Source organism: Strix aluco, chromosome 5 (assembly GCF_031877795.1).
Source record: "Strix aluco isolate bStrAlu1 chromosome 5, bStrAlu1.hap1, whole genome shotgun sequence".
Lineage (NCBI taxonomy): Eukaryota > Metazoa > Chordata > Aves > Strigiformes > Strigidae > Strix > Strix aluco.
In genome coordinates this window covers 13,401,380-13,423,917 of record NC_133935.1, presented here as the reverse complement: position 1 = coordinate 13,423,917, position 22,538 = coordinate 13,401,380, and the positions used below count along the sequence as shown (strand labels likewise).

Here is a 22,538-nt window from a genome sequence, read left to right as displayed (position 1 = left end):
TATTTTAATCTTAGCTGCTGATTATAGCCTTGTCCATCTTGCCAAGCTTCAAAGCACTTTGGTAGTTTTAATGAAGGATGTTATGCCAGTTGGCTCGTGGGTTTTATGTATGATGGATACCAGCAAGGGTTCCGCAAAGAAGAATGTTAATGAATTACTGGGAGAACCAGAGTGAACAGATTTCAGGAGCAAGGAGGAATATATTCATTAGTATGGGAGGAGAAGATGAGAAAAAATAAAAAGAAATTAAGTGTGGGGAAAAGAAGGATTAGTTTAAGAGTGGACAAAACAATCTCACAACAAATTGAAATACAGGCAACAGATACTGCCAGACTGGATCATATCCAGGATGCTGATAGATAAGATTCAGGTTGTTGGAGAGTTGCCAGCACCAGTCCCAACACAGGGATGGGCAAGAAACCCTGCAGAACTCAGTAATGGGATCCAGTCTTTCCCATAAAGATGTTCTTGTACGCCTTACTTTGCAGGTGCTAACCAGGTTATATGCAGAATGGTTTCCAGAATTCTTAAACTAGAGAAGGGACAGAAAGAGAACTTCTTTTTTTTGTTTTGTTTTGTCATATCCTTGCTATATCCTTGCCATATCCTTTCTGACTATTCCTAAGAGGCTTGATCCTTTTAATCTTTTTTTTAAAGAAAACCTCTGAGCATCACACGATCACAGAGAAATTAGCCACAGCAAATGATTTCATGTTCTAATAATACATACATTTCCTTCTTTTAATTTTTAGTCAGTTTTTGGAAGTCATTAACTCAGGCAAGTCCAGAGAATCATCAGGCTCTGCCCAGAGACTGCCAACTTCTATGTAACATAGAAGAAAAAGAAAAGTATCAAGCGAACTGAGAAGCACTGCTCCTTGAAAACAAACAAAAAAAGCCCCCATCCAGAAACACGCAATACTTACTGGACTTTGTTCGTGCTCTCAGGGTAGAGCGTGTGGCTCAGAGTGCAGGTCTTTCCAAGAGGTATGAATCCTATAGGAATCTTACTGAAGGCAGCCTGGACACATAAGAAGAGTAAATTAACATTTGCATCAGCTGAACGAAGCTTCCTGTGTGGAGATCACAGCTGTGTCTGAGATCACTCCTTTGGCACTAAGCAGCCAGGCACTTCCTTAAATGAGGCAGTAATACATAATGACTCAGAACATGGCATCCGAATCTGTGAACCCACCACTGCCAACTGGGTACAAAGGAGCACTCTGTAATCATTAAGAGCACTGTTACACACAGGTTGGCAGCCACGTCCTAACTAATGCATGGATTCTGTCAGCAATCTGCCATCTTTCTTAATACTGATGGCATCACAAGCTCTGAATCTCATTTGCCATTGCAGAAATCCCCCTCTGATAGAGTAACCTTGCATGGCAAAGAGATTTTCTCAGTTAAGGAAAGGAAATTAATCGATTCCTCTGGCACCCAAATCATGAAGCAGCAGAAGGTCTAATTTTTGGAAGTCACTGACCATGTTATTTTTCTGTACCACAGTTCAGCAAAAGGGCTTGTTGAAGGAGCAAGTTATTACACTATACCTCATAATAAACTGTGCTTCTTGAAGCGTGTCAGCAAATCAATGTAAACTACCATATATCACATTGTACCATCTCCCTCCCTAGGCACTGCTGGTAGCAGCACCACAACACTGCAAATCTGCAACGACTAAGTAATACCCCTCTCGCTTCATGCCCACCCTTTCTCCCTTGCTATCTCTGTGACACCTGCAAGTCTTAACACATCTCAAATACCTTTCTCTCATTTTCTTCAGAATTGTTTTACAGCGTGCAGCCGACAGGCTTTTTGCAGCTCATGCAGTCACGCTCTGCTCCCCTGGCTGCTAGGAACAAGGTTTCTGGAATACCCTGCACAGGCTCTTCTTATCCAAGCAACAGTGGTATGACATACCCAAGTAAAAAAGGAAGCAGAACACAGAGTGAGGGGGCTGAACTGTAGATCTCTACTCCTAGGATAGAGTGTTATGAAGGCCAAGAAGAATTCCCTGGCCAAAGACATAAAGTGACACAGTGGCAATACTACAATGCAGTATTCCACCCGAAATAGTGCTGGATGCAGAATTTTCTACTCTACTGCAAATCAACCCAAGCTACATCAAGACAGTAAGTCAAAAAACAGAGAAGAAAAACTAGCCAGTAAAGCCTCCAAAACTTTTCTTCCAGTATGTTTAGGTTATAGAGGTCTCAGGGGCCAACTATAATAATATATAAATTTAAAAAAATTGATGTCTCAGGATTGGTACAGCTAGCACCCCTTTAAAAATACTGACTTGGTTGCAGAGTTTCTCTTGTCACACTCAGACAAAGCAACTGCCTAAACAGATGCAATTCTAGCTGCCAAGGATATCATCATAATCTTGTCTGGATCATTTAATTGAGTTTTTGCCAGCTTCTGCCAGAAGGTTTTGGGAACAATGATTCCCTCCTTTCTTCAATAACACTGTCCTCCCTCTTTAAAAAGAAAAATTGCTCTCATTTCCATTTCAGGCGATCCACCTTGAGAGGTTAAAATTTGCTTTCTGCAGCCATCTGCATAGGTAGATATTCACAGCTTGAAAAAATGGCAAAGCAATCATAAAGCAATAGGAGCACAGCCCTAACTGAATTCGGTTTCAAGCCTGTACAAATACAAGAAAAACATGTACTTTTGCCCGATACTTCTGCCAAACAAAGCAGCATACACAGCTGGTCCATGGGTCTTTGAAAGTTGTGCATTTGGCTTCTCCACAATCCCTGCTCTGACACTGGAAACTTCCCAAAGCTGTGGCTTGGGAGCCACTGCACTCCCTGAGAAAAGGAATGAAGAACAACGGGCAGAATTGCAGGACGCTAGCGTGGCTGACTTACTATGCAACTAGCTGGCTCCAGATTAGTAAGCAACATATCCATAGAAGACAGCTGAGGCTAAGAGATCACAGTGATGCACAAGACACTTCCTCCAAGAAATAAACAAAATTTTAAAAGTGACACTTCCTCACCTCATCTGCTCTGCGGAGAAGTCCAGTTATGACCTGAAAAACATGGGAAATGCTCAGCTCTGAGACTCAGTTACAGTAGAAAGCTACAAAATTCATACCCACATTTACTCTTTGGAGAAGATTTAAGGAACAGCTACTCTTTTATGGAAGGTGCTACAGTTGCTTACATGGGAAAGGAGGCATGTTCAATGTGCAAACCTGATGGAAATAGCAGTTATGAGTGCACGTGAGCATATCTGGCACCACAACCAATGCCAGCGTAAATGTTTTAACACTGAATAATGCTCTGCATAATGCAAAAATAGCACTGGTCAGTGTGCAATTAACAATAATCAATTATAAGGCCAGGAGAAACTCGCAGATATATTCTGACCACTTTCTCTTAAGGTCACTGCATTTCATTTAGCCATTGCCTCATGAAGCCAGTAGTTAGCATTCCAGGAAATGCTTTAATAAAATACAACCTTCCTTGAAAAATAGAGCATCCCCCAGTTCTGCTGGTAGTTTGCTCCTGTCATTAATCATCTTGACAATAGGCATTTATTAAATACATACGTGGGAGTGATAACAAAGCATGCTAATTTTTAAATTATTTGATTCCCACTTAGCAAAACATGCATTCCTCTTGGGGAGTACAGATCAGAATGAACTTTGAAAATTAAACCATTACAGCTACATTACACAGAAAAAGTTAGAATCATGTCTCCTCAAATAATTTTCTCATTCTAGAATAAAATTCTGAAAGATAGTTATGTCACATACTCTTTCTGCTCCCACTCCCATCATTACTTTTAGACTAACAACAACTAGCAGAGTCTTCTTGTCCCCAGAAGATTATAACATTGACGGAAAACACAGATACTAAAATGGACAAATCTCTAGCAATGGTTGTTATGATGTTGCTACATTACACAGACTCAATCTTCTCAGCCTCAGCCTGACTATGATTCTCAACAAACAAGGACAAAGCTCCTGCGGTACCTCTTGTACTGTGCCATCTCCTCCTGCAATAATGATCAGATCTGTGTTTTCCATCAATTCCAGCAGCTTTTTTGCTTGTCCCTCATAATCAGTCTGAAGAAACAGAAATTCAAGCATGAGAACTCAAGTGACTATTTCTAGGATTTCTCTTCTATAGAAAAAAAAGAAACATTTGTCCATTTGCTTAATGGTTATTCTCATATAGGCACACAGTACTGTATATTACTCACATTCACTGAAATGTCTTCAACTTATAAAACGCGTCTGCTGCCTAATACAATATGTGCAAACACACACACACACAGGCTAAACGAGGTAGCAGAGTAAATCTTATTCAAGAGATCTAGACTATCGCAGCAGTAATCATATTTCCAGGCAGTTTTACACTGAAATGAAACCACAAGCAAACCATGCTCTTGCAGATAAAGTCCCAACATCTTTAGCAGACAAAGTGCTGAAGTGCATCTCCTGAAACACAGCATCAGCTGCCTAAAAGGCTACTGCCTGACAACAAGCTGTTGACAACAGGTTTAACAGTAAAGAGTACACTGACTTTATAAACCATCAAAACCATTTTCTGCAAAATGAATGTCTTTTACAGGGACATCTCAGCCTCAGTTACTGGCCCAGCCCTGTTTTACTAACTGGTCAGGTCTGAAGCTACAAAGCATCAGTTTCAAGTCTTACAAAATAATTATTTCTCTTTGGGTGGGACTATGTATTTTCAATGACCAAAGAAAGGCACTGATAAAAACAGCACTTTAACACTAATCCTTGTGAAAAAGATTCCAAGACAGAAAGATATATATTAGAGTATTTCGCTGCTAGGACACAGTGACTATTAAACAATCCACATATCACAGCCTCAAAAACCTGCAAAAAGATCATAATCCTTTCGTGTTTACTTCTTGTTCTCTTTCCAAAGAAAGCCTCTCTGCTAATTCACATCATTTAGAGATCAGTTTTCTGGTTTCACGATGGGAATATTGAATTATTTGGGGATACACTGAGATATTTTCAGCATAAAAATAGAAGGTTATTTTTAATTAATCTGAACAGTTCCACTGCACATCAAAGTTCCTCACTTCTGAATTCTGCAAGTTTAGGCAGAATTGACTATTTCAACAGTGATGGGCACGCACCACTAGCCAGCACTCAAATATTTAGAGAGTTTTTTCTCAAACATGAATTATAGAAGGGCTGCTTTAGACAGACAGACAAGCACATGTACTGCTTTAGCAATTAAAAACTCATTACATAGTTTGTAAATTAACTGAGAACTAAAAAGAAAAAGATTAAGTACCGGCTTAATATTTCAGTATTTACTTCTTCCCACAAGATGTCTACAGGACAACTGAGAATTTCAAATGCATCCAGAATTTAATTTCAATTCTTTAAGAGAAGAAAGCAGAGCAGACAATATAACTATATTAGCAGAACCTAACAGTTCTTACCTTAACCACAGTTACATCCAAGCCAGATAAGTGCAAGATTGGAGCAGCATTCTTTTCAAAAAGGTTTCTGGCTTTGCTAGAAATAACAGAGTAAAAACAATTTCAGTAGTGTGGTGGCTAAAAAAATTTAAAAGGAAAGAAGCAAATGAATAACAAGAAGAAATCTACTTAAAAATGAGCATACAATCTACACAATCAGTCACTCAACCTGACAGTCAGGAAAGATGAGATTTGGTTCAAATGTATTACATTTCTAGACTCACATCTCACATGTCAGGTTTTTGTTGCAGTTTTAATAATTGCAGAAGAGGTTATCTAGCTTTCTCCCAAAATAATCAAAACCCCCAACAAAACAAGATCTCCAGAAAGAAATTTATTAGAAAATTAATGACTTACAGAGCACCAGGCTTTAAGACCACAGAGAAGGCTCATTTAGGTTTTCAGAAACATTTTTTTTTTTTTAATATTTAGTTACATATTATTAAGTAAGTTTAGAAGCAAAATTTTATCTGACCTTTTGTTATACGACTGATGCATTTTCTGTAACTGCATAATAAAATAATTACGCCATTAACTATAAATTGCTTACGACAAGTAGAAACATGAGACTAGAAGTCAGAGACTTAATTTATTAACACTTTGCATTTCCCAGTCATGGGTGTTTTGAACAAAAGCACGTAAGTCCAAGCACTTCCATGTCAGTTATTCTATTCCTTTCATATTGTTACTAACAAGTCCCCGCCCCTCCCCAAGATACAACTGATACAAAGCTTAGCTTATCAGCAAAAACAGACACACATCATATCCAAGATAACTTCAAGTCTTGAAGCAATCAAAGTTACCTCTTATTTCTATAGTTTTTGAGGTCGGAGATACATCACATACAAAAGTTTGGAAGGAATTCCACATACAAAGGAACAACAAAGGCCAAAACATGGGATAAAAGAAAAATTTAAAATATACATATGTTTAGAAATCATGCTTTCAACTTAAGCATTTAGTTCTATTTCTCGTCCCAATATTTTTGGTCAAATAAAGTTTGGCATAGTTACATAGCACCAGCTCAGCATCAGAGGGAGGCAAAAATGAGCTCAAAAATCTGGCTGGCTTTTATAGTGGATGGCAGAGCAAAAAATACAGAAAGAGTGCCTCACATACGAGTGCAGGGAAGGGGGAATTTTACCCTTTGCAAGCTGCTGGGTTGAGAAACACTGTTGCTTTCTTCAATGGCATACTGGAAGGGATCAGCTGGTTGCCAAAAGCCTAAGAGAAAAAGAGCAGAGTTCAGTTTATCTTTTAAGAACATTGGTAAAACGGTTCAAAATAATGCGTATCTATAAATGTCAATGGGCTTTCAAGTCTCATGACATTTAAATGATGTCCACCTTCAGCCACTGCAGAGGTCTCCTATTCAAAGACCTGCATTCTTAGCAACAGCTCACACCACTGTCGCAAGTACTCTTTAGCTCATTTTTACAATTCCACCACCATTTTGGTTTTGCTTTTGTCAACCTCTGGTTTTCTGCCATGGGCAGAGATCCAGGGAGCTATCCTTGACTCCAAGGTTACTTGATTCTCCTTCCTTATGTAAGTCTCATGCACCTGCCTGTCACCTTCTTTCTGCACCTTTTTCCACTTCTGTACTTAATTTCTTCTCTCCTGCTCATTTTTGTACTTCCTATGCTTAAGTTTTTGAAGATATGAAAGATAATCAGAGAATCTGCCCTGACCTATAAGCAAGTTCACTATTTCTCAGACATTTTTAATTCCTAATGTCTCCATATAAAAATCACTTAATTCCTCTTCAACTTTGAATCCAGTTCTGAATAGGTGCCTTGATTTTAAATTCTTCGGGAGTTACTCCATACAGCCTCTTGTACCTTTTAGCTGTTTGTACCTATTTCCACAGATTTTCAGCACAGGAGAGGAAAGAAAAGGCAAAGCTTCCACGCATGTTATTTCCCACTCTGTAAACCTCCTTTAGGTCACCTAAAGGCATCCTCACTACACCAAATCAAACTGGCATTGAGTACTAGCATGACAACATATTCAGCAGTACCATCCAGAAGCCCCAGAAATAAAGTAGGAACAAAAGACTACTGTGCTGAACAGAAGACAATGTCAGCTGTCCCTGTTTTTTTTTCCCCCTTTATCTTGAAAGTTAATCCCCCTAGCAGGAATTTTTATATTGAAGAAGGTGGACACTGTACACAAAGCAGAGTAGAATTTAGTGATTGTTAGCTGTTTAGATTTGTAATTGCCAACTTTGCTAAGGAAACCTCAATTAAAAGTGTGCAGCTGCCTATGCTGCTTAAAACATTCAAATTTCTTCTTCAAGGAAGAAAAAAGGTAAGAGAAGTTACTGAGAGTAAAGGAATCTTCAACGAAAGGAAACAAATCAATAGCTCTTAAGCTTTCAAAAGTCAGCTGGAAAACAGACCAACTCATTTTATTGCAACTGCCAGGCAGGAATGGGAAATATAGGGGACCTCTAGCATGTTACAGTGTTAGAAACAATTAATTATTTGCTTGGGGCATGTATTTGCTTGCTCTAAACAACCTAACAAGGCTCATAAAGAATTAATGAGTGATGACATAATCACTTCTTTATGTAATATACCTAGATATTTATGTTATATACAGGGACATTTCTAAAGCAAATGCTGACTTTTAAGACAGGAAATAAAAAAAATAGTAATGCCACATTCTAGAAGACATTTTTTCACAGCACAACATAAGGAAAGACAACTTAAAGTCAGAATTAAAAATAGTTATTAATATATATATATATATGACGGTACAATTTAGGAAAGCCAATGCCTTTTCCACTTCCTTGTCAAGTGCACACTTGCAGGTATTGCATTTCTGGAATTCTAAGACGACAACCGCTACTTTGCACCTATGCAAAACCCTTTAGACAAAGGCTTTATAATATTTCGTGAATACTAACAGAGAAACCGCATTCCTTTGGAGACGACTACCCCTGCTTCACAGAGACTGAACTGTTTGCCAGCTAAACAGGAACTCTTTAACACACACTGAGAGTTTAGTAACAAGGTCAATCAGCGAGACCACATCTGCAAAGGAAGCCCACAGTCAGCTGACACTGGCTTATTCCAGAGAAGGAGGTGTAAAAGGTTTAAAATATGATAAATGGGTTCCTTATTATAGAATCTTTCTATAATCATTTGCCACTCCAAGGCTGTCATCATAAACTGGTATTTAAATTCGGACATGCACGGTGAAATCTTTGCATGAAGTACTGCTGTAGCGGATACTCTGGCAGGAAGGCAGGCGCCTCATCAATTTGGCACTGTAACAGGCTTAAAAACTTAAAAATCTGATGTAAAAATAATAGGGAAAACCTACCACTTCACTCAGACTAAACTTTTTCTTGGGTGAGTCTGCCTCTGTTTTTTCCCAATACTTATACAGCACTATAAATGCAAGTAGCATTTTCCAAACAGTTACAGATTGTTGTTATTTTGAAGAACATATCAGACATCTATCGCCTTACTGCTGTATTGCTGCGTGTTTTCAAGCAGTATTTGGGGCTCACACATCAGTGAGAATGGAAATTACAGCAAGAATTGATTACTAGGCTTTCTGGTTCATTCCTTCTAATGCAGGAGTCTTCTGCAGGATATTTTCCCAGGCTTTAACCACTGAAATTGTAGGAAGCTCTATTGACAGTGTTTTTGCACTTTCATTTATAAGAATAAGCCATAATGGAATAGATCCCATCACTTAATGACTGGAATTAAGAAACAGGAAAGTCAGAATTTCCACAACAGAACTATCTTCTTGTACCAGTCTTTCCTTAGCACTTACACCTTTTTGACAGCATACACACTTAGGTCTTTTAACTTCTCCTTATATATCATTTAATCTGTGCCTTTTTTTTAAATGTTAATTTGGTCAGCATGCTTCAAATACCGAGGTATTAAATTAACTGCTATTTTTGGTGATATAAAAAACTTGTATCATTTTGCTATTATGCAGTAAAATTGAATATTGAAAACATAAAAATCAAGAACAACTGATACTATGAGTTGGAAATGCATTTGACTCCGACGCTGTAAGTATGATTTATGAAAGCAGTATTTTCAGGGAAAGATTTTTCTTATTCTTTCATGAGAGTTCAGTTCCCTTACATCCATTCTGGCATGAAGTTCCATTGCCCAAATCAAGTTGCTGTGAATATCTTTCCCTCAACAGCAGGAAGGCTAAAATTGGGATTATTCAGGTGCACCACAGAAGCAGGGTAATCTCAAGGAAAGTTCTTTAATAAGAAAAATAATTTTCACCATTCTTCTCAGGCCCCAGTACATAGCAATGATGGGAGCAGTGTTATACCCTGCAAAATCTCTAACATCCGGCATGGAGAAGCAGGTTTACAATAAACTTTATTTGCGGGAGGTAGAAAGACTCTTAAAATCCTACAGCACATCACCAAGGTAATGAGAGCTAGTAGGCAGTACCCGTGCAGCGGTGTCACCCATGGGCAGCAGCACCTGCGCCTCTGAAAGACTGCTTATTACAGAAAAGATTTCTTTCTGGGAATACTACAGTATGGGAATGTGTTCATCGCTGGCTGCCCACACAGGCCACGAAGTACAAAATGCAATAGTCAATATACGCAGAATAACTCTCTCTCTCTCTGAACGCTAGCTTTCTTGTCAGTGACCAGCAAATGGGTTGTCTCCATTAAGTTCCCAGTACACTGGTCTCAAAAGCGCTAGGTCAGGCCTCACACTTAGTATCCTTGATAAAGTCACTCAGGATCGAGTAGACAAGGGCAAGGTCTCTCCAGCTGAGCACTAACACGAAGTGTTTCTGCTCAGACCACCCATTGTAGCAGATCTGAGATTTCAATTTCCTGTCTTATCAAGAAATCCCCTTCCTACTAGAACTTCAGAGGCACAGAGCAATTACACCTGCAGAAACGGAGGTCTGGGGAGCTACAGCTACCCCAGAGACACCACTGCACCATCCACTGCAACTGCAGTCAGGGCATGAAAGGTAAGTACCCTGGCTGCAGGCTGGAGGCCTCGTCCACCCTTTGGCACTTTAGCAAAAGAACACAGATGCATCATTATAAGGCTTGTCACGTAGAGAGGGCCTGCTGGGAAAATCTCTGGAGCCCTGCACAACCAAGATAAGAGGGAGATTTTAATCTAATTTTATCACTTTAAACGGTATTACCTGGGCTTCTTGGCATGCAGCTCTTCGTAGCAGGTTATCACTATTAGGTAAGACAGAAAGAGAGTGGACATTAGGTTGTGTAAGTTTAAAACAATTTGCTCATTTTTAAAAGGTAGGTACATACCATTTTTACACCCACTTTGACAGCACTAAAATTAAAAAGTACAGGTTCTTTAAGGCCTATTTAACACATTTTAAGGATGAAACACACCCATTTAAGCACACATGCATAATTTTTTTCTGCATGTGCACACAAACACCCTTTCTATAGTAAAGAAAAGCAGAAGACAAAGACCAGGATGCCAAGTGTGCTAATATTACATAAGCTATGAGACACTGTATAACTGTGATTTATTTTTCAATTGCTACATAACTGTACTCCAGATCTAAGGCATGGCGTTTTTCCATGTTAATGCTGCCTGTTATTTACACTGAAGGTACTTATCATTCTGGCAGTATAGAAGGGATTTAGAGTAGACTTAAGTGTAACTTCTGTGAACTTAAATCTTTGTGCATTGTAAATGTGAACTCCCCTCTCCACTGGTTTTTAAGCCGAACACGTTACTGCAGCACCTACCACCCACCTAAGCCTGAGCGTGGCCTAAAGCAGTAACTCAGAGGCAAAAATCACTCAACTCACCTAAGTGAAGTTTAAAAACAAAGAAGAAAACATCAGTATTAGATATGTCACTGATGGTCATTTCAGAAATAAAATCCAGACTAATCCTTGTGCTTGTCATGGGTGACAGAGAGCATCAGCAAGGTGGCAAGCAGGGTACAGTTGGCAAGCAGACTGGAGACAGAGCTACTGAGGGAAGAACAACATTCCGTTCTTCCTCAGACAAAAAAATGCCCTATTGGCCCTTGCAGGCAAAAGAGGGAGGAGTCCTGTTCTGCAGTGCCCAAAGTCTCATATGTCCTCTAGATAGACACTCCCCCTCCTTGCTAAAACCAAAACACTCCTTCAGCTTGCCCTTGCCAATACCTGGCAAGACAGCATATTGGTGTCTCAAAAATATCAAAAAATATCAAAAATATCAAAAATATAAAAAAAAAAAATCAAAAATATCAAAAAAAACTGCAATTATAGTCAGCATACCAACATGAATGCACCACACCAATTAAAAGGATTCAATGCCAACCAGGGAAAACAAGTGATTAGGAAAGCAGCACATTCCTGCCACAAAGTATGGCTCATCAGGCCAAGTCCTGCGAGGGAAGTGGCAGAAGAGAAGGCAAGGCCTTGGTCAGACCTCTGGACCCAAACACGAGTGTGATCTATTCAACTCCATAAGTTTACAGTATTTATCTGTCACTGGAGCTATATAAGCTTCTCTTTCTGGCATCACCAAAACATGCTGCAATGCCATAGAAGGAGAAGTAGGGTGACTTCAGGTGAGATATAAAGTTGGGTTCTGAGAAAATAACTACAGCAAAAAAGTCATAATTTATTCCTGGTAATAATAAAAAGACAAAGGAATAATTCAAGCATGGAAAAAGAAAATATGTGAATAATACCTCACCAGGATAACAAGTAACTGGAATGTCTAAAAAAAATTTCCTTAGAGGCATGCTTTTAACTGTCATGTTTGCTCCTTAAAACCAAACGATAAGTCATTTGTATTAAGCACCTGAAATATTACTTAAAGGAGTGGCAGACTTGGTTTTGGTTGCAGTAGAAAGCGCACTAGTTAAAATAACTATCTCTGAGAAATTTTGTGTTCCAAGCTAAACAACATTGTCACCACTAATTCCAGTTCAATCAAGACAGCATGACAGGCTAAGTCCACACTGTGCTGCTGAGGGCAGCCCTCATATAAGGACTTCTTTTCCCTCTGTGACTACGCGGGGCCAGAGCAAACACAAAGCAATTGCAATTTCAATATGTAAAGCTGAATTATTACGGGATATCAAGAAAACTCCACTATCAAATGATGGCTGCACAGCTGATGTATTTGAGAATTGCTGTCCTAACCTTATTAACAAATTCTAGTTAAATCCATGTTATCTGTTTACCTCACATTGATGCTATTTTGTTCAGAAGTCAAGCTGTGTCACATCGTCAGCCAGCATGTTTTCCTGGTGCCCGCAACCTTATGCTGCAGTGTTAATTGCCTTTAAAGTGGAGTCCAGCACTTTCTGAAGGCAAGCAAAAGATACTGTGCTCTGTCCCAACTTGCAAAGACCCTCAAAAAAACCTGTCAAGGATGCAAACTTGATTCAGCTGAACAGTCTTAACCATGAAAATTACGCTCGACACTTTAGATGTCAGCATTTAAGTTTATTTTCTCCTGCACTGAAGCATTACAGAACACAAAAAGTCTACTCTTGACACATATCATATTGGTGTCAAAGGAAAGGTTTAGGTTCTGAGACCAGAACCACCATTTACTGCTCAGTAATTTGGCGATTTGTCTCACCCCTCCAGTAGCACAGCACCCAAAATCCCATGCCATCCCAGCCATACTCATAGGATTCCCACTGATTCAACTAGGACATATATTTCAAAGTCATCTGAGCTTGGCTTAAAGATGCCAGGTAACAGGAAAATTTTTATTTCCTTAAAAGGTTATGTCAACACTTATCTTCACACTTAAGAAACAACAGTGCAAGTGCACTCACAGGGGTGTATCTGGGAGAACAGCATCCTCCTCCTGTACCACACCTCTTGCCTGTACTCATCTCATATGGCTCACCTAAGTACTACAAGTGCGTTTGAAAGTCCTCTGAAGGCCATACCAACTAATAAATACAGCTAGAAAAATCTTAAAAATAGCAAAAAGGCAAATTCTAATCTTCTGTCTCAGTACATATTAGATTATCAAAATACGGCTGTGTACCAGCTCCCAGAGAAGAAGAGACTTTAATAATAAATATAAGATTTTGTTGACTTTTTGTACTTTAGTGACTAATATTACGTAGTGACAAAGCCTTTTCAACAACACTTGAACATGAGCAGGTGGAGGCTGAGGGAAATTGCTGTACTGCCTTAAAGAACACACAGAGATTTCTTCTGACTTGCACCATATCCACAGCAAACTAAAAATCAATTTTTACTTTACGTTTCCTCTAAGTGCTTACAGACACAACTCTGTCCTTAAAGCAAAACAGATGTGCAGTATTACATCTGCTGGCCAACCCCGGGCTGCCTTCCTGCTGTGAGAATTAAGCATCACACAGCTTACAACTGGGCCAACTTGCTTAAGGAGTAAAAAATTGGGAGACACAGCAGAATGAGCAGTGGCAGTGGGGTATGGAAGAAAGAGGATGTCTAAAACTGAACCCATGGACAGACCTTTGCCTGCTTCAACAAAGGTATCAGTCAAACCTGCAAGGCTGGCAGTCACTGCAGCGCAGCCTCTTCAGAGAACAGAGCGGGCTTACGCCAAAGCAAGGAACCAGTGCAGAAAGAAAGGAAGAGCAACTGTTTAGAGCTCACCACACACCAGCCGTGTCAGGCTGCCAGACCATGCTGGGCTGTGAAAGCCCAGCATCTGTACAACCCACTTGAACAGGGGCTGTTCTGATTTGTCTGTAACATCCCCAGCACAGGACTGGCGGCCGCTGCTCCTGTCCTATGCATTTTCAGTTAGAACAGGGAATTAACACTCTTACATATAAGCACACAGATCCACACAATTTAGTATGTATGCTCCTCCAGCTGAGACTGCATCCTCTGCTCCAGTGCCAGCAGAAGCCAGGGCTGAAAGGACGGTTCCTGAGATGAAAGGTCAGCCAGGGCAGCAATGAACTCAACAACAAGACAGCAAACTTGAACCAAAGAAGCTGTTTGAGGCCCATGGCTACAGCCTTCATCTTAGAGTCAACCAAAGCAACTCCCTTAAAAGTGACCATACTACAAATGTATAAAAAAGCTCAGGTGTGAGATCCCATTTCAAAAAGGGTTATGGGCATTACATCTAAGATTATTAAGTACATTCAAGCAAGAAGCAGCCTAAAAACTCTTCAGTTCAGTGTCTGCAAGGAGAAACTTGACCAAAGCTGTGCATATAGGATCACTCCTCAAGAGCTATAACTGAACTCCTAAAAGAGATTTTATCTTAGCAGAGAGTTTTTTGGCTGCTTACAATATAGCAAGAGCACAGCATCCTCTTTGCTGGATATTACCATTTACTTCCAGCTTGGCTTTGGAAGGGCATGAAAGACAAATCTTAGTTTTCATCAGCTTTACCCAGATTCAGAATTTATATTCCCTTTTTTTGATAAAGTTTTGATGAAATAAAGTCAGCCACTCAGGAAGTATATGCAGAAAGGTGACAAAGTGAGTTATCAGTTGGCAAACACACAGAGACTAGCATTCAAATTATAGATAACAATAACACTCGGATTACTGGCAAGCAGTCAAAGGCCCAGATGTCTTGCCAGCATTTTCTACGGAGAAAGTCAATACTTCAACATATACAGAGTAAAACTGAGCATCCGATGAGTCCACTGCCTCAGTACAATATCAAGGGTCCGGATCCTGACAAAGTGATGACCCAGTGACACCACTGTAACAGTCTGGCCAAACCTGACAACCAGTTAAGCTGATGTCCATCATGCCAGAGATTAGATTTCTGCTGATTTGACATAGCTGGTGACTCACTGCACCACCTGGACACATAAAGAACAGCAGCAGCTCAATTCAGGAAAGGTGACCCAGGACATAAAGGTGAGAGGGACTTCCAAACTTGGTGGAAATTTTAAAACAATTATATGGTATCTTTACTTTATCTGTAATCAACCTCACATGTATGTCAAACAGAAGTACATTACTGTCTATGAGCGTCTATCTGACAATCTGCATACACTCTAAGATTTGATCTAGTACATTAAATCTGGTGTCCCTTGCACCTGTAGTATGATTAAAATGATAGATTAAAATAGACAGATTAAAGTGATGTTAATACATAAATTCATGCAATCCAGAGAAATTAAAGGGAGGCAATCTCACAGGTGACAACGCTGAGTTATCTTCTTATTCCTCCAAACCTACAAGAGTATTTGCTATCCTAAATGAAAGACAGTGGATTTTTAAAACACATTCTTTTATGAGAAAGAAAGGAATTTTAAGACTCACTAAGGTTTTGTAAGAATAGTGAGAGGGTTTTAGTTAACAGTAGTTCAATCAATCATAATGCCTATCATTTTACACATGAAAAACCTTTGCCACCTCCTGATCGATGTCTCTTTTGAAGAGGCACCTTCTGTTATATTACCTGCTTAGAAGAGATGAATCACAGATGGGGGAGGGGGAATCAGCACAAGGTTTCCTTTTTACTCTTCCTGTTCATCCAAAAACCCCTTCCTTTTAAATCAGTCAGTATTTGAGCAAACACCTCCAAAGATGAAAGCCTAACACACTGATCCAGAAACTAAATGCTGCGTGAAGAAAGTATCATACAAGACTGGGCTAAGAAGGTCCTCGACCTTTACAGTTACTGTCATCCACAACCTTTAGACTAACTCAGCGATGAACCGTTACACTCCAGTGCCCCTCTTTCCTCTGAAACCTGTGGAGCACAAGGGCGTCCGCATCAGCCCCCACAGCACAGTCTGCAGGGTGCAGGAGGGGGACACCCAGGTCCATTTCCAGGCAGGGAAGAGGCACAGGAAACAAGTCTGGAAAAGGTCACATTGCTCTTGTCCATATTTGTTCAGTAGCATCCTCCAAAGCTTAAAGAGCTCCAGAGCTCTTCTGCCCCTATGGGCACGTAGATAATGACCACAAAAGAGTTGCCATTTATTTGCAGGACAGATTGTTATTTACAATAGCTCCACTTAATGCAGGCATCATAGCCTCTGAATCTAAAAGAATGAAACTTGAGAAGTCAAAAAAGCAAATTATCTTCTCTTTGCAAGAAAATCTTAGAAAATCCATGAGGATGGAAAAGCCAAGAAGAGGGATGCAGCATGGGAAACAAAAATTTTCTCCAGCTGCAAATAAATGAGCAACATCTCAGACAGTTAATTCCAAGAAGTCAGAGGCTAATCTGAACTGATGCTGTGCTAAAGCAAGCCCCTTCGTCAGAAACTCCAGTGATGCCAGAAACCAAAGCACAAGACTTCACTAAACCTTTAATCTGTTGTAAAAGGGCAAATATAAGTCTAGTCAAGTATGTCTCATGCATGGTAATTTAGCCTCTGATGTCAATAACAGCAAGCCTCACAGCCAACATCGCCCATATGCAATTCCCTCATTAACCTCTCCAAGTGTTGCCTGCAGCAGTTTGTGTGTGGGGCAAGGGGCACCTCTTGTGCTCCCCAGCATAACTGGTACATAAACAAAGAAACTGGGAAAAGGGAATGTACAAAAAAACCACCACCAAAAGCCACTACCACATTTGGAGGCAAAACAAGCTGCAGAGAGGGATCCTGGCCTATTCCTTGCTGTCCAGCAGCCACAAGGTAAGGCCTTCACTGTGCACAGAGCACCATGAAAGGGTTGCTGAGACCACCTCTGAATTTTCACACTCTTGCCATCAGGTTCTTCTGTCACTCCTAGTTTTTCTATTCTCTGGCTAAAACAATCTGCCACAAAGAAATGGCTAAACAGTTGTCACTTCCAAACAGTATTTAAATCTCTAAAAGCAGTACTTTACAGCTGTGCTCCAGTCTACTTCAGTCACACAGAGCTGTTTGTCATCACAGGGTTTCCTACCTTGCATTTCCAATGCCTGGTAAGGAAATGCTGTATCTTCCCTTACAGATGAAAGGGGAGACCAAAGAATGGAATCTGTAAACATTATTTTTTTTCCCCACTACCTCATCTGGGTTAAAGCACCATGCCTACACTTGGTGCAAATAACCTCCAAGCACTGAAATTTAGATACTAAAAGTTCCCTTTCTGTTTGTTTGCCTTTCATATTTCCCTCCTTATTCACCACTGTATCACCTATGGTATGCTTCACATTCTCCGTGATCATAACATGTTTTCACAGTTACTGCACAGGAAATCAATACAGCTGAAACCAACAGTACATAGGCACATGAATTCCCAGAAACAACAGACATACAGGGGAGACTGGTTGTGTCTGACGCTGCTTCTAGGCCTCCTCAAGTGCCCACTCTCCATATGCACAAGGAGCAGATACAGTCTTTTCTTAATGCTTTATTTCAGTAGCTGTCTGTAGTACCCAGGGCCTGACGTGCACCCTGCTGTCATTAGTATCTGTGGAAACAGAGGACCAGTAAGGAGACCACTTACGTAAGCAGGGTACCTGGGAAGGTCACAGGCTGCTCTGCCCAATGAGCCAGCCCCTCGTATGAATGCCACCAAGCAATTCCATCCTCCTCATTTTGTACATTAAGTTCATTCTTTTGGCTAAGAGATATCTAGAATACTAGAAGTTCAAATAATTACTCATTTATATTTCGCTATTTTATCAGAATTCAAAGTTGAAGTTGTCAGAGGGAAAAGTGGAATGCAAGCTCAAGGAACCACTGACATTACACAAAGGCATCAAAAAAACCCCAACCTGTTTAGCACACAAATACTTCTGCTTACAACATGGCAGTATACTATGTACTTCTTCTCTGTCTGTTGGTCTGGTAGGCATACACATGAAACCATGACCTTGTTACCACCACTTTCACACAGTTACTCTCTATCTTACCATAGCCTGCTGTACAATCAGCAATTACAAAGAAAAAAGTTTGGTGGGAGAATTTTTTTGCTGCTTGCCCTGCAGTCAACCAAGCCTTAGTGCTTCAGGTAAGAAGTAACCAACTAAAGCAGATGTACCATTCAAAACAAAGACTGATTTAATGTGAAAGTCCCTAGGCAAAAGGAAACAAAGAAGTAAAGTATAACAAAGAACATAAACAAATTTATTTTCCTAAGTTTTCCACTGAGGCTTTGGCAGCATTTTAACGTAAGCAGAACACTGCTAAAATCATGACTGAACAATTAAAAAGACATTAAGACAGTGACAGAATGAACAGCAGCACCAAAAGTAACAATTTTTAAAAATAATTTGGCTATACTTGCATTTTAGTCAAATGTATTAACCATAATCTTAAAGGACAGGGATTAAAATATAAGCCTAGCTATTTAAAAACTGTGAAGGAGGATTTTGCTTACTGCAAGGAACATTTGCTCCACAGATAAACAGTGGAAATGACACCCTGCTAGGTACGACTTATGTTAGCAGAGTGGCTGCTGCAGCAGTTGACGGGCTCCTTCCAGCGAGGCGGGTGGTAACAGCAAAGCAGGCGCACAGGGAGGTACAGTGCATGGCTGCTGCCGGGCCTCAAGAAAGGCACAAGGGCTCGTGCGACAGAAATCTGGAATCTTTCGTGAGGCGTACTCAACCACTAAAAGAAAAAAAGGAGGTGGGAAAACCTATGGGCACATGGCCACCATGCTGTGATGGCCACCCTCTGCGCATGAAGGTGGCTTCCTGTCAGCATGGTACCAGTGGCACCATTTGCAGGCGCAGGGCCTCTGGTTTCATTTATCCTCACGATATGGTTAAAAGCAAGCAAGCCGATGACATGCACTTGGCTGAGGGCATTGTTTATAAGTTAGAAGGGAGAAATCTTTCTCCTCTCCTACAGGCCCCAAAATGATTCACGTCACCCTGACAACACTTCTGTTTAAAACTACCGCCTGAACTAGCCCCAAACTTATAACAAGGCCAAGGTGGGAAGTCGCAAAAAGGCACTGAGCCTTCCTAAACTGTCGGCTGCTGGAGCAGGGGGGAGAGCCATCCCCCCAAGGCGCCGGAGCCTCTCCGAGGGGAGACCCCCCTTTCCACAGCAGCCAGGGCAGACGGCCTTAGGCAGAGGGTGGTCACCCGCGGCGACCATGGCAGCGATGCCCTCACCGCGCCGGGCCGGTGGCTTGTGAAAGAACCGCGGGCACACGGCCGGGGCGGCGGCCCCGCTCTCCCTCCCTCCCTCCCTCCGTCCCTCCCTCCCGGCCCGGCGCCAGTTACCAGTGCCTCCCATAGAGCCAGTTCCCGCCCCAGCTCAGCAGGCAGACCCCGAACGTGGTTTTCTTCCAGTGATTCCTCAGGGTGGTCAGCACTTTCACCGCCCCGGCCATGCCGCCCCCACCCCCGGCCGCCCGGGGCAAACCGGCCGCCCCTCAGGATGGGCCGGCGGGAACCGACGCGCCGCTGGCCCGGCCCGGCTGGAAACGGCTCCCCCGGCACCGGCGTTCCGCGCACCGGCGCCCTCCCGGCCCTGCGGGGAGGCCGGTCGGTGCCCGCCGGGCGCTGGCCCGCGGGCTGGGGGTGGGGGCCTCTGCCGACCCCCGCCGTGCTGGGTTTGGGCAGCCTGGCCCCCGCGCATCGAGCAGGGCTGAGATCTCACACACATCCCCCCCCCCCCCCCCCCCCCCCTCCATGTTACTGTGCCCCTGCCTTGGGCCTTGTGTGCTCTCTGATGCAGTCCAGGCACCCTACCTCAATTTAAATTTTTTTTTTTTTTTTTTTTAAAAAGTCCCAAGTGAAAGTGTTTTCACACCCACCTGTGTCCCAGCCCTCGCAGCCTCGCTGCGTGGTCACCCTCCAGCCCACGGGGCAACCCGCAGCTACAGGCCTGACCACCGCCAGGAGCCAGGGGAGCAGGAAACTTTCTGCACAGCAGAGGACAAAAGTGAACAGGTGTTTTTTCACACTCATGGAAATATTCAAGGTGCCTCCCCCTCCCTCCCCCCCAAAAAATACAAAACCCAGAAAATATTTCATAAGATTCATCTGAGAGAAATGTTGGCTAGGAAGTACCTGGGGCTTGCTGTTCAAGCCCCACCGAGGGGGTGACCATGAACACCAGGCGAGATGTCTCCAGCCACAAATGGAGAACAGACCATCCTCGCAAGCGTGCCACGCAGCCGTGAACAGCACAAATGTCCTGCCAGGGAAAGGTGGAAACACAACTAAGTGGCAAGACCTGACCTCATGGTGGGAAAAGCTGTGAGACAATCTAGTGGTGGTGGCTTCTTCTAGCATTAGCTCAAGCCGTGGCTTCCCGTGACACCTGAAAGATGGTGAATGGCCTCAGAGATTTCATAAAAGTGCTAAGTGGTGGCATGTGTGGCTAATATTCAGAGACACCCTGTCCTATGAGAAAGGAAGAGACGGCGGGTCATTCAAAACGAACCGTTGGCCAAGTAAGTGGTGTGAGGAAGCAACACTGCTTTTGTAGACCACTGCCCTCCTCTTGACAGGGACCTGGGCTTGACAACTCACACCAACAACGATGCAGTCTGGCAGGGACTAGCAGGTCAGGGTAATGAACATAAAGCTGGCCAGAAATTTTTTTTCAGAATGTTTTTCGTGTTGCAAAATGCTGTTTTCAGCAAAATCTGAACATTTACAAAAATGTCAAAGTTAATAAAATGGGTTTTCTGTAAAACGCTTCCCCAAATACTTCTGCTTAATGATGTCTGGATGGGATGAGCATAGCAAAATAAGGGAGCTGCTTAAGGCAAAGTTTGGGACTCTGGGTATGCAAAGGTCTGTTCTGCAAAAATCAAGTTGGTGCAGAAGATGGTCCAGAAGACACTCTGCTATTAGTGATAAGGAAAGCAGATTAAACCCTATGGATTAGTTCCCCTACTGTGTTTTGGGTTTTCTTTTCCCTTCATTTTGTAGAGTAGAAGATTTGGGATTTGTTTTTCTAAGAAAAACATTAAACTATCAGCTCCTGATGAATATTTCAGGCACAACCTCATCCAGTAGCCATCACTTCCCGCTTAAATATTCCAAGTTCATCTGTCCAGTGCATCTCAGTGTGCTGAGTACATGCACTTGATGTGCTGCTGAATGTTCCAGGTGGTGTGGAGTGATTAAATGTCATGCTTTTTTTTTTGGTGGTGTCCTACTTTCTGTGAGGATTCAGGTGGTGTGGCCAACTGCTAACAGCAACGATAGCAACAGATACTAGTACTCTCACCCTGCTTTCCTTAGCTTATTAAAAGATTGTGTGCTGATAAATACTTTTGAAATTCATAATTCTCATGAGGTGCCACAAATAATTTATAAGCATCTGTAACTTCCTATTTTGCAACCAAGTCTACTGAGTACAGTTGTGTTTATTAATAATGCTTCCAAAACAAGCTTGAATTTTTAAAATAAAGCCTCTTTAGTATGCCAATACATGTTCGGAGCAGTCAGAAAAATGCTTAAATGCATGAAAGACCTGAATATCTCTAAGATGGCTGAATGGAAATTTTCCTGAGTTCATATGCATGAAAACACATCAGAGTTAGTATAAATGAGAAATTTTAGCTCAAATACTAGTTGTCTTTCAGCATCCCTAGCAGAGGGACTTGACCTTGCTCTGAGCAGAGTGGCTGGACTGGATGGGCTCCAGAGGTCCCGTCCCATCTCCATTGTTCTGGGATTGTGTGACATTATCTGAGAATTTGGGCTGGTGATTTTGAGATGGGGCTTTTCGAAGAGAGCTGCCCTTAGAAGAAAGAAACATTGCAGACAACAATGACAGATTGTGCACTTGTCTCATTAATTGGCTTTACTTAGGATGCAGTGCCCATTCCGAAATCCCTCCTGGTAAACATGTGTGTCCTAGTTTTTGGCTATGGCTGTCTGATCACCCTCAAGGTAGATCACACCTGCCATGCTGCTGCATGTACCAGGTACTTCTCTTTTAGCTCTCCTAGTTTTCTGCACATCAGATCAATAGAAGTAAGTATTAGAGTATGTGCAATGGAAAATGAGAGGATAAAGTGCTGCTCTTGAACATCCTTTAGATTATATGCTGTAGCCAAGTAAAATGACTGCTACCTTTTTCAGAAAACTGCTTGGAGGAGGCTGGAATATGTGTTTTGTTTTCTTAAAATTGTTGTATGGCTTGTGTAAAAAAGAGTCATTCGAAAAGCTGCTCTGCAACTCTAATACTTGACTGGGCATGCTATCACC

General features: G+C 41.6%; 1 protein-coding gene across 3 annotated transcripts in view; it reads right to left on the bottom strand.

Moving 5' to 3' along the window:
• AGK (acylglycerol kinase) overlaps positions 1-19,749 on the bottom strand; it is a 36,519-nt gene extending 16,770 nt beyond the window's left edge. The window contains exons 1-7 of one of the 3 annotated variants that reach the window (XM_074826009.1): positions 19,590-19,749; positions 10,651-10,690; positions 6,629-6,708; positions 5,446-5,521; positions 3,992-4,084; positions 3,011-3,043; positions 927-1,021 (exon numbers count right to left, since the gene is read on the bottom strand). In XM_074826009.1, coding sequence (XP_074682110.1) covers positions 927-1,021; positions 3,011-3,043; positions 3,992-4,084; positions 5,446-5,521; positions 6,629-6,708; positions 10,651-10,690; positions 19,590-19,699 — 527 coding nt within the window. In that variant the 5' untranslated portion in view covers positions 19,700-19,749. Of the gene's footprint in view, positions 1-926; positions 1,022-3,010; positions 3,044-3,991; positions 4,085-5,445; positions 5,522-6,628; positions 6,709-10,650; positions 10,691-10,774; positions 10,793-12,666; positions 12,812-19,589 lie in introns of those variants that run through there. The other 2 variants (XM_074826010.1, XM_074826011.1) reach the window with 2 other exon arrangements.
• Between the last annotated feature and the right edge of the window lie 2,789 nt (positions 19,750-22,538).